The sequence below is a fragment of the Chaetura pelagica genome, unplaced genomic scaffold (assembly GCF_000747805.2).
Source record: "Chaetura pelagica isolate M959 unplaced genomic scaffold, ChaPel_1.0 scaffold509, whole genome shotgun sequence".
Lineage (NCBI taxonomy): Eukaryota > Metazoa > Chordata > Aves > Apodiformes > Apodidae > Chaetura > Chaetura pelagica.
Genome location: NW_009954413.1, coordinates 27,193 through 39,085, shown reverse-complemented (window position 1 = coordinate 39,085; position 11,893 = coordinate 27,193). Strand labels below are relative to the sequence as shown.

At 47.0% G+C, this 11,893-nt stretch overlaps 1 protein-coding gene across 1 annotated transcript in view; it reads right to left on the bottom strand.

Annotated features, from left to right (window-relative positions):
* Window positions 1-8,971: 8,971 nt before the first annotated feature.
* The window catches only part of LOC104394764 (myosin heavy chain, skeletal muscle, adult-like), a 17,711-nt gene continuing 14,789 nt past the window's right edge, over window positions 8,972-11,893 (bottom strand). Inside the window, exons 32-38 of the mRNA XM_010004400.1 lie at window positions 11,760-11,889; window positions 11,462-11,665; window positions 11,070-11,195; window positions 10,804-10,974; window positions 10,613-10,717; window positions 10,374-10,469; window positions 8,972-9,253 (exon numbers count right to left, since the gene is read on the bottom strand). Coding sequence (XP_010002702.1) covers window positions 9,098-9,253; window positions 10,374-10,469; window positions 10,613-10,717; window positions 10,804-10,974; window positions 11,070-11,195; window positions 11,462-11,665; window positions 11,760-11,889 — 988 coding nt within the window. The 3' untranslated portion in view covers window positions 8,972-9,097. The remainder of the gene's footprint in view (window positions 9,254-10,373; window positions 10,470-10,612; window positions 10,718-10,803; window positions 10,975-11,069; window positions 11,196-11,461; window positions 11,666-11,759; window positions 11,890-11,893) is intronic.

Genomic DNA, 11,893 nt, shown 5'->3' with positions numbered 1-11,893 from the left:
TGACCACTGGCCCCAGATCTTTACATAGTTCTCATCCACTCTGTTTTATAACTTGGAAGAAGTAATGAAATAGGAACACTGCTGATTTCTTACATTTCTAACTATGGTTCTTTCCTGGACATGGCAGCATAAATTTATGCCGCTGACTTCTAATCTCGTCCCTTTTGCTGAAACAGTATAATCAAGTAACAACTTTTAAAATTTGGCTGAGGGGACAGGGTACATCTGACAGAACCTCTGATAACTTCAGAGGGAAAGGACATGGGGAGCTGGAACAGGAACCTGGTGGAACTGGCCAACAGATACAGATGAGAGGCCTAGGTCTTTTGTAGAAGGTTCTTCTCAGTGGTGCCCAGTGGAAGAACAAGAGTAATGGTCACAAACTGGGACACAGGAGATTTAACCTGAAGATGAAAAAATACTTCTTTACTCTGGGGGGAACAGAGCACTGAAACAAGCTGCCCAGGGAAGCTGTGGAGTCTCCATCCCTGTAGACATTCAAAACCTGTCTGGATGTGTTCCTATGGGATCTGCTCTGGCAGGAGGATTGGACTAGATGATCTCCAGAGGTCCCTTCCAACTCCTGACATTCTGTGATTCTGTGAAAACCTGGTGTTAAGCTGTGGAGAACGATATATCAGCTTTTCAATGGGCATGGTGATATTTCATCATTTCCAAGTTTTTGGCAATGCATTACAGTCACATACAACCTGTAGCCTCCAGAAATCAAACACAAAAGTGGACATTACAATCACACTGTATAAGTAAAACCTTTAGGCTATTCACTGTCTGTGAGATCTTTCAAAGACATTTAACTGAAACATCATCTGTTGTTTTTCTTCATCATATCTTGTGATTATTTTTAGACCCATCCTGCACTGCAGTTCTGTTAGGCAGGGACTTACAACTTGAGAAGGTTATTTGATTTCCATTCAAGGAAACAAGAGGCCTAGGATTCAGTGTAAGACATGAACCACAGAGTGCTTCAAATAAATGGCAAGACAAAAGCAGACAGCCCTGTTCTGTGCAAAGATGATCAGCTTCCATTATGACCAGAGAACCTGGAGTTAAATTTTACAGTGTCCTATTGCTTTACTCTGGATCACACTTCCTATAAAGGTGGGTAGTCCAGGAGTTCTCCACAAATCAACTACTGTTTCATTCTCTTCTGTGAAGATAGTAAAACACAGGGTCTGGTCACCGGCTCTTGACAAAATACTGATGATCTGTTCAGAAAATCAGGTGGCTACCAGGAGATGTTTAAATAGATTAAGGTGAGATGTATGACATGTTTTCTTGAGAAATCCATACTTCATATCATAATGTACTCTATCCAAGCTTCCTATACAATTCCTTTGTGTCCCAAGCACTTTCAGATCTAAAGACTCCCTATGTAAGTAAAGCAAAAACTCTGTTCTGCTTATAGAAATACCTTAGGCTTAGTAGAATGAACCCCAAAAATAATCTATATGCTACAGCTGGAATTCATAGTCATTTCTTGTTGCCAAAATGAGCTATTTAACACATGGATTCAGAAAATGGACTTAGCTCCCACAGGGTTACTAGAATAATTTGTCTTGGGAATGAGCATGCTAGGATGTGACAAGTTTTTAGCTAAAGAACTAAATTACAACAAAATAGGTTATCTCATAGTGCTGAATTGCTCACAAAACACATAAAATACAAGCACCCAAGTTTCATGTTAAATATTAAAGATGTTCAATATTTGTTTACTGCTTGGTGTTAGATTTTTACACTAATCTTGAAGGAAATTCCTGACAGGATTTACAGCTTGCAAATGCTGTTCTCAGCTATGCTGTTAATATTTATAAAACATGCCAAGAGGTATCTTTGTGCCTCTGGATCCTTAGTCAACAGACTGATAAGGAATGTGTAGCCTCATACTGAAGATCTGTGGGTAAAATAAAACCTCACAAGAATCCTGGCATGAGACAAGAAGAAATGCTGGAACATTAATTCTCTCTGGTGCAAAGCTTCTCATTCTAACACTTCTGCTAAGATGTGGCTGGGTACTGGAACCTAGAGATGGTAAGGACACTTTTCACATGAAAAAGTTCTTTTTATTCTGCTGCAAGGCATGTTTTGTGTTGAATTAAGTGGAATATGGTAAGTGCTTCCTCTGTTCCTGGCATAGCGTATCTAACCTGAGTGATTGTGGTTTAGCTGGGTAAAAAGTGTCATTCAGGGATTTGAGTTCTCATTCCAGGTGAGCAGTGCTGAAAAGGATGGAGTAGAAAAGGAGCTGGGACTTGCTTCTAGAAAAATGCCAGTGATGAGCCTAACAAATCAAAGATTAACAAACCTGCTAGTAGTTAAGATATGTTGCAACAGTCACTGATTTGGCTGTTGGGAAGACAAAACTCAAGTGAACTAACCTGTGTCTGTTGCTGTTCAGAAGCTCCTTTTACCTCAGGTTAGCTATGAATGGAACAAGGGGGCCTTGTTTTCTCCTAATCCTGTTCCTTTGTGTGGAGACTGATTTCTGCAATGTTTGATACAGTTATTCCTTGACTCCACAGCAAGGAAAAAGGAAGTTAATTCAACTGATAAGTTTCAACAGTAGATTTTAAACCCAGGAATGCTTTGCTCTAAAGACACCAAGTGGCTGACCACTAAATAAATGTAGCAGTCTTGCTGACCACTAAATAAAAGTAACAGTCTTGCAAGGAAAATTAAAGATGGAAGGCAAAATCAGCTAGAGATTAGAGACAGTTAACACTCAGCTGTGTAAGTTTACAGAGAAACAACTCTTGAGAGTGCATGAGATTTCTATGGTTACTCAAATTCCTTCTATCTCCACAGCAAATGTCAGAGAAAGACATGTGAGCTGTAAGTCCCTGGCCAAGGAAGTGACATTCAGGATGCCCTTTACATCAGATGCCAAAGCAGCCAAACAGCTTCAGTTTCAGAACAGGTGAGTGGGGTGAACAGGCTCTGACAGCAATGGAAGGGGAAGGAAAATGTAAAAGGAGTTGGAGAATGACATGACAGGAGAAGTCATGAGGACAGCAAGATAAACTAAAATTATCAGGCACTTGATTAAGGGGCTTGTTTCCCTGTTGACCATACACCTGTGAGAGAAGCAGGGAGAGGCTATACTATGGAGATAGATTTGTTTAGATTTTCACAACTAGCTTTTTGTTGCTATAAGTGGATGCTACAATTGCACCCTGAATTTTTATCTACTTTCTCCATAAAGCAAGAAAGAGTTCTGAACATTACTTAAATTACACAAGGCATTCTCAAGTGCAGGAAGAGTTTGCAGTGTTGATAACATGTGAGATTTTCTATTAGTAATTCCCACATTCATTATTCACATCGAGACAAGAGGATTCTCAAAACTTGCTTTCAGTTTGGAGAATAAAATAACACCTCTCACTGGAGAACAGGATATTTTGGTGTTCCTCCAAAATTAGCCTATTGTAGTATTAGCCTAATCAGCTAAATGTGCAGTGACCACCCCACCATGCCACTGCCATGCCAGGCAGCACAGGTCAGTCTCTTCAGCTCCCTGACAAATCCTTCCAGTTGGCCATATACTATGGCAGCAGAATCACTTGCAGACCCTCAGGGCAGAGCCATCCCCACCGTGCTGTCTGACCCACGTGTTAGCTGAGCATGGACTTCACCTCTTTGGGCTCCAATTCCAAAGCCTCCATCTGCACTGAACTGCCTCTCTCCCAGCAGTATCATGCTGATGTTGGGGCTGTGCTGGGACCTGTTGGGGCTGGCAGGGTGGGACCAAGGGGATCTATTCTGTAGGAAGTGTAAGAGCAGTATCATGAGACCTGGACAGCAAAGCTCAGGTGCCAGGTGATTTCCTCCTTGTCTGGGGTGTTTGGGGAGCTCACAGTGAGAACTGTTCACTATTGACAAAGACTTTCTGACTGGAAATATTTGCAATCATTTGTGCTACTATTACTGGTATTACAACACTACTTTTGTGCTCCACAGACCCTCTGCCAATCCCCTGCCACTCATATGTGATAGAAGCTCTATTTGAGCTCATTAACTGCATCTTTAAGCTTGCCTCTGAGAGGTCTTTCTTTGTGGCCATTGTGGCCCAACATATTTTTCAGGACATTTGCACTAGTACTGATCAAATGACAGACAACTCTAAAAATAGTACCTCACTGCAAAGCAACCCCTGACCTGAACACATATCAGATAATCACAAGTCAAGAAAAAACAAATTTAGTTTCTCACTGGTGTTCTACATGTGTCCTAATAAGGTAGTGGATCCTCAACAAAGCTACACTGTTATTCAAGTGCAAGACAATATGTTGGACTAGATAATCTATCTAAAGAGGGCTTTAGGAAGAGCACAACTTCACTAATATAATAAGTTCCAAAGTAAAGGTACTGTTTTTCTTATTCAAGTAATTGCCAAACCAACTCATTGAAATGTTTCCTACTACAGAAACTTTCCAGGTCTAAGAATAACATCCAAACACCTACATATACCAAAAAAAAATAATTGCCTAGAAAACTTCAAAAATATTTTAAAAGTCTTTTTTTTTTTTTTCTCCAGTGTTAATTTGAGATATTTCACAAGCCCCACTTCCTTTATTTCTTAGTTCAACAGCCATAAACAATGCATGTGTCTACCTCATCTCATCTTCCTGAAAGTACTTTGTTCTTTGTTCCTCTTCATTAAATTTCCGTCTGAAAATCTGAAACAACTTCTGCAGTTTCCCAGAGCTACTTTGAATTCTGCTCACATTTAGCCTTGCCAAAGTGCTTGGAGGCCACTCTCCCACAAGCTCTAAGGCCATTGACAAAGTCTGCAATGTAGCAGCCATATGAAGTAACCAGAGCAGAAAGTCATGATAACCACAGTGTGGTTAAAATAGCAGCTCATGGGGCAGCTCTGCTCTGGAGACAGGTTGGGAAAGTTGGGGTGTTCAGCCTGGAGAAGAGAAGGCTCCAGGGAGACCTTAAGAGCACCTTCCAGTGCCTGAAGGGGCTCCAGGAAAGCTGGGGAGGGGCTTGGGACAAGGGCAGGGAGTGAGAAGACAAGAGGGGATGGATTTAAACTGGAAGAGGGGAGATTTAGAGATTAGGAGGAAATTCTTTTCTGTGAGGGAGGTCAGACACTGGAACAGGTTGCCCAGGGAAGTTATGGAAGCCCCATCCCTGGAAGTGTTTAAAGCCAGGTTGGATGGAGATCTGAGCAACCTGGTCTAGTGCGTGGGCTGGGAGGTTTATGCTCTTCCCAGGGAGAGCATCCCAGGGCCTACTTCTGGTTTGCAACACTTGAGCTGAGAAAGGAGCTGTGCGAGTCTCTCTGCAGCAAGAACAGCACCTGCCATCTCAGGACACAGCACAGTTGTCCAGCTCCTACGTGGCAGCACCTCGTGCTGAGCTATAGAAGGCAACCGACCCGCCCAGGAATGTCTTGGGGTGCTATTAGTGGAGCGTGTCAGCCACACAAACAGGCACGACCCCAGAGGAGTCTTGCAAGACCAGGGCTATTCTGAGCCTTTCAGACTGAGGAGGAAGGGAGGCAAGTGACAGGCTGATCCTCCTGGCACGGGCGACCTGCAGAGCTCTCTGCTTTGGCCTTGTCTCCTCCTCTGGGCAGGACTCCTGTGGAGGCTGATGGGCGAGCTGGGGGGACCCTGGAGCCCAGGAGGAGGGGGCTGTGGATTTCCAGGCTGCAAGGCCAGGCCTCAGTCCCACCAGCACTGCCAGCAGCACTGGGGCACGTCCTGCCTGAGGGTGGGCACCTGTCCCTGGAGCCTGAGAGAGATACCAGAGGGTGTGTAACTGTGTGCAAGTGGAGCACACAGGAGGCTAAAGGAAGAAACTGTTGACTTGACTAAACAGAGTCTGAAGAAGACTATGACAGGTGAGAACAGACACTGCTATACCTGTGATGCAAGTGCTACTTCTTCAGGTACTTCCCTGTCCTTTCCCCCCCGTGCCTTTGACAACAGTTCTTTTGTACAAGTCAGCAAAGGAGCCATCTCCAGGTGTCACACTTACCAGTGTAGCCAGAAGCTGTCAGCCTGCTCACTCCTCTTCACACCTGCCTTCTTCTCCCTTCCCTGTGCCTGGCTTTGCTGGCTGCAGGACTTCATTGCCATGACACATCCTCAAGGTGCTGTGGTGGAGACAATGGGAGGCAAAGGATGGTGCAGGGTCTGTAAAGCAGGATTGCACAGAGACTCAGAAGTTTATGTTTGCACCAGCCATTACAGCAAACTGGGACACTCACAGCATCTTGTGTGTCACCCAGACTCTACCCAGCCCCACTGGAAGCTTTAGAGAAGCCTGAAGGTGAGGCTAGAGATTCTCAGGCCACCCAAGAGGAGCAGTCAGGTCACTGGTAGGTTTGGGCAGACAAGGGTCCCCACAAGAGAACCTGGCTGTAGTGGCAGACCAATGCATGCTGTCAGGCATGGAGAAAGACTGCAGGGGATCAGGAGGGATGGACAAGGTTGAAAGTCTGCTAGGGAGCCATGGGGAAAAAGTGTGCAGTGTCCTGAGAAGGGAGAACTAGTCTGGCATCTTTGCAAGGTCTTGGGCGGCTTTCGTAAGACCCGTGGTGATTGCAAATGGCTCCTGAAGAGTCTTCTCCCACTGCTCTCTTCAGGCAGCACTGACAGAGGTTCTGTTCACCAGTGCTCACTAGTGACACTGGAAGCAGGAAGGACCCTGTTGTGAGAGCTGCTGCTCTGGTGAGGCTGCACTTGGGAGCCAGGTAAGGTGAGAGCCCTTTGTAAATTGCTGCCATAGGAGCAGAGCTGGAGAGCTGTTGGCTGCAACTTCCCAGCAGTGTGAGCATCTTTGGAAACCAAGCCTCAGGCTTTGACTTCTACAAGCTTAGACCAAGCAATGTCAGTCCTCACCACTTCCTATCACCTTTAGGGGCACCTGCCTCAGGCTTGGGCACAGGGCCTGGCTGCTGCCACCAGCTGCTGTCAGACACTTCCACAGTGCCACCTCCCTGCTGGGACAGTGTTCACCAGTCAGCAGGTGGCACTGGTTCAGCACCATGAACATGAGCCCCTGGAGCAGGCAGTTCTGCTCACGGAAAAGGCAGCTCAATCACTTGTGTCAGGAGCAGCTCGTTTTGGGTCACAGTCCTAAACATCACTATTTAAAACTGTGTTTTCATGTTTTTTAAATTACTTTTGTTTAACACTACTTTTAGGAAAACATATCATATTTCATTGAGTTGCCTTTATCAGACCATTAATTTTCCTGCCACAAAGGCTGTGACTCACACACATGAACTCCCCTATCATAGACACAGTTTCCTCCCAAAAAAAAATCCAGTGCACCCTGAGCAGAGCTGGTGCTTCCCGAGGGTCAGTTCATGGTGCTGAGTGAGCACCACCACCTGCTGGTCGGTGAACAGTTGTGCCAGCAGTGAGTTTGCAGTGTGGAAGAGACCAGAGGCAAAGTGGCAGCAGCCAGATGGCAGCAGACAGTTGTTTTTCCCCCGGGAAAAATCCTTTTCTGCACCACCTGCATCCCTTCAGCCCTGCAGGGCTCAGTGCTCCATGGAGGACCTACCTCTGCACTTGCTAGTGCACAGAGCTGGAAAGCTGTGGACTGCCACAAGTTTCAACATCAACATATATCCTGGCCTCTGCTCCTGAGCCTGCTGCTTGTTTCTTTACAGTGCCAGCTGCACCTCACTCCCCAGTTGCTGCCCATGTGTTTCTCATTCCCTCCACATCCCTCTGCATCAAGGGACCCTGCAGCCTGGACTCAGCTGGAGGAACAGGTAGGGAGCTCTGATACTGCTGAAAGGATTTCCCTAAGGCCCCACTAACCTGCACTTGATTCACACAGCCCTTCACTCCTGGGGCGTTCTGCAAAAATCCTCTAGGGTGGTCTCCCTGAAACTAAGGGACAGAAGTTAATTGGAACAGGGACCTGGCAAAACATCACCTTAGGCAGACAACAGTGGGCTTGTGTCCAACGTACCTTGGCACTGTCCATGTGTCTTTCACCCAAAGTACAGAAAAGGCTTGATGATTGTGGCAGACTAATCCAGCTGAGATGGCTGACAGAGCACAGGAGACTTCACAGCTGTATCTGCCCACTGTGCCTCTGCTCTTCAGGTCAGGGTCTGAAGGAAGGAAAAAGTGTTTAAGAATTTCCCCCTTCCCTTCATCCCCAAAATACTGGCTCTGTCTAGCCTGTGGAGAGGCCAAAGTGAGGTACAGGTATGTGACGGAGGAATGGAGGGCTGCACCCATCAGTTTTCTTCTTTCCTCTTGCCCAAGGAGATGCCATGTACAGCCTGTAGTGTGAGAGGGGACAAGGCTGACCTTGGAGGTGATGTGTTGAGGAGGTGTGTTGGTGCCACACAGCATGCAAGAAATGGGCCCCAAGGGGCTGTCCTTCCTGCATGTGGCCCCAGGCAGCATTTTGTCCACTGCAGAGAAACTAGGAACAGGTGGTGGCAGCAGCTGAGGGAATCTAGGGTAAGAGAGATGGCACAATTCAGAGGCACTGACAAGGTGACATCAGAGTGCTCTGTGCGCCAAAAATCCTCTCTGCCAAGGACCTCTTGGTTGGCCCTTCATGGTACAGTGTACTGTGACTTCTGATAACTTACACAGAGACTGATGTTTAGGGTTTGTGACTGCCAGGATCACAAACAAGAGGAGGGAAAGGAAAAAGGAATGGAATATCCACTCTTGCCTCTGACATAAGAAGTCAGCTGTGCTGGAAGGCAATGAGAGAAGCATGAAGAGCATGGGAGGGCAGGAGCAGGGCAAGGAGCTGCTGGAGACAGAAGAGAGCACAGCCTGGACTCTCAGTAGACTTCTCCACTGGAGTGGCCAGCCTCTAAGTTTGCAGGGCCTCAATCCAGAGGTTGCTTCTCCCCTCCCCCAGCCAGGAAAAACAAGAAAACCTGTGCTGCAATGCTACACCCCAGGCTTGGTCAGAAACAAACCCAAAGAAGGCACTGTTCATGGTCTGTATGCAGAGGAATCTACAGTCTTTATTCTCTAGACACGGGGGCGGGTACAGAGAGACATTGCAGAAGAAAAGCGACCAAGAGGTTCACATTTTGCGCATCCTCAGGTCACTTTGTCGCCTCATGACACTCTCACTCTTCCTCTTCTATCTTCTTGCCATGAAACTCCCTGCTCTTGGCCCGGAGCTTGTTGACCTGTGACTCTGCAATGTCAGCCCGCTCCTCGGCTTCCTCCAGCTCGTGCTGGATCTTGCGGAACTTGGAGAGGTTGACGTTGGACAATTCCTCCTGTGCAGGGAGAGGCAGTTGGTGGTGAGGAGCCCTGGGCTGGGATTCCACTCCTCCCACATCTCAGCCTTGCATGGCTCTTCCCATGTGAAAGGACAGACCTCCATCTCCCACCCACCACTGATGACCCAGAAGCATCACACAGACCTCATCTTCCCTTGTTTGGAATATCGCATCTAAACCAACTGAAGGAACTTAGGAATGGTTATTGCAGTTCTGTTCTCTGGAATGTGCAAAGGGGAATGGACAGCACAACTTTCTCTAGTTTTTACTATCAAGAAAAAACTGTTTGGCCTGCAGTTTGTTATTGTTTACACTGAAAGGTTAGGGCAAAGAAAGAGCCTGGATACTCCCCAAAGGTTAGTACCCTTAGGAAGTACCTCCCTCCTCCTGCCACTCCCTACTAGGTGAGTATAGCTTCTCCTACCAATGTATCTGCTATGACTTCCATGTCTTCCACAGCCATACAGCACTCCCCACAATCCACCCTTTTCAAACTACTGTCTGTAGTCAAGTATCTCATCACTTTGTCTTACGAAGAATATTGCTTAGCAGATGATAGTGAAGCTTATTTCCAGTGCAGGAGATAAGATACACATCTCTGTGTCCTGTTCTGGCTTAGTGTTCTAGGTCTGCACTTTCGGATATGCAATGAAGGACTTAGAGGAGATGAGTCAGTTAGAACCCAGCCATGTCCCTCTCACAAATTTTATTCATCATAGGGGAGCAAAACCTGTCTACACTGCCTATGCAGAGAGGAACTTCACTAAAAAGATTATCTGCTGAGCGACTCATTGTGAGACATGTCCCTCAGTCTGCCCTCCTTGATAAAAACGTTTGTAGGACATCCCTTAGTTTACCCTGACAGGAGCACAACCAAAAGAAAACTGTCAACCATGCTCTAAGGATGCTGTTTCTAGAGTTCTTTTTCTCATGGGTGATCACCTTACAAGGAGGAGTTTCCTGTTATCTTCTCAGATAACTGACCTTTCTTTCCCTGCACTTGAAATCCACCACAGTTTTTCAGTTTCAATGCTTTCAAAACAAAATTTTTATTTCCCATATCATTTGTGTTCCTCCTCAGAAAATTTTGGTTGTTACCAATACATGCAACACTTACAGCCTCCTCAGCTTGTCTCTTGTAGGATTTCACCTTCATTTGCAGCTTGTCCACCAGGTCCTGCAGCCGCAGAATATTCTTCCGGTCTTCCTCAGACTAGAGCGGTTGGCAAACAGGGGAGAAAAGCTGAGATTGGTTCTGCACCATGTGAGGTTCACTGCTCCCCTTGGGGATGGTGGCTGCACAGCCTGACTTGCTGTCAGAACACTCTGCCAGCCCAAGGAGACCTCCTGCCTTACCTGGTAGGTCAGCTCCTTCACCCTCCTCTCGTACTTGCGCACACCCTTCACGGCTTCAGCGCTGCGCTTCTGCTCAGCATCAACCTCCCCTTCCAGCTCCCGCACCTGCAACGACAAGCCCAGCTTTGGAGCTTCCCTGCTGGCTGCTGACATCACATCCTCACTCACACACAAAGAAGAGCCCTACACACCCTGGCCTCCAGCTTCTGGATTTGCTTCTTGCCTCCCTTCAGGGCCAGCTGCTCAGCCTCATCCAGACGGTGCTGCAGGTCCTTCACTGTAACGTCCAGGTTCTTCTTCATCCTCTCCAGGTGGGCACTGGTGTCCTGCTCCTTCTTCAGCTCTTCTGCCATCATGGCTGCCTGGTGAGGGAAAAAGGTCAAGAGCCATTTTGGGACTGGAGATATTTTTGGAAGAAGGCACTTCCATTAAGCATTGAAAAGAACCCTCAGCTCACATCTGTGATGGCCTTCTTGGCCTTCTCTTCAGCATTGCGGGCTTCCTGGATCATATCCTCCATTTCACCCTGAATTTGCACAATGTCTGTTTCCAGCTTCTTCTTAGTGTTGATCAAGCTGGTGTTCTGTGCAACAGAAAAACATGAGTTGTACTTTTAGACCTAAGGTCTACACATCAGGAGTTGAAATTGCAAGCAATGTTTATGGAAGTCTTTCATGCAAGAGACCTCTTTAGAGCCATAGTCACCAACAAGAAGTGGGGGGCTGGCTAGATTGGCCATATCATGGCATGGCTCTTCAAATATATATACATAGTAATCACAAAATGGAGAGCAATCTCGTTCTGAGTTATCCCTTGTGGATGGGATTAGTTTCCAGCAGGGTTCCTGACCTGGGTGTGGAGGAGCTGCACACGTTCCGTGGCATCCAGAAGCTCCTGCTCAGCCAACTTCCTCGACCGCTCCGTCTGCTCCAGGGCTGACCGAAGCTCCTCAACTTCAGCTTGAAGCAGGTTTGCTCTGCGCTCCACCATGGCCACCTGCTCCTTCAGGTCCTCCTGAGTCCTCAGAGCATCATCCAGGTGTATCTGGGTATCCTGGAAAAGAGGCAAGAACAAGGTGGCAGCGTGCTCTTGGGTGCCAAAACTGTCAGGGGTGGCATTTGTCTGTCTGTAGCTTTGCTGAACAGACCTTGAGCACTCCCTGTGTGTTCCTCAGGTTCTTTTGTGCCTCTGCAGCCTGGCGGTTGGCATGGCTGAGCTGGATCTCCATTTCATTCAGGTCTCCCTCCATCTTCTTCTTCAGCCTCAGGGCTTCATTCCTGC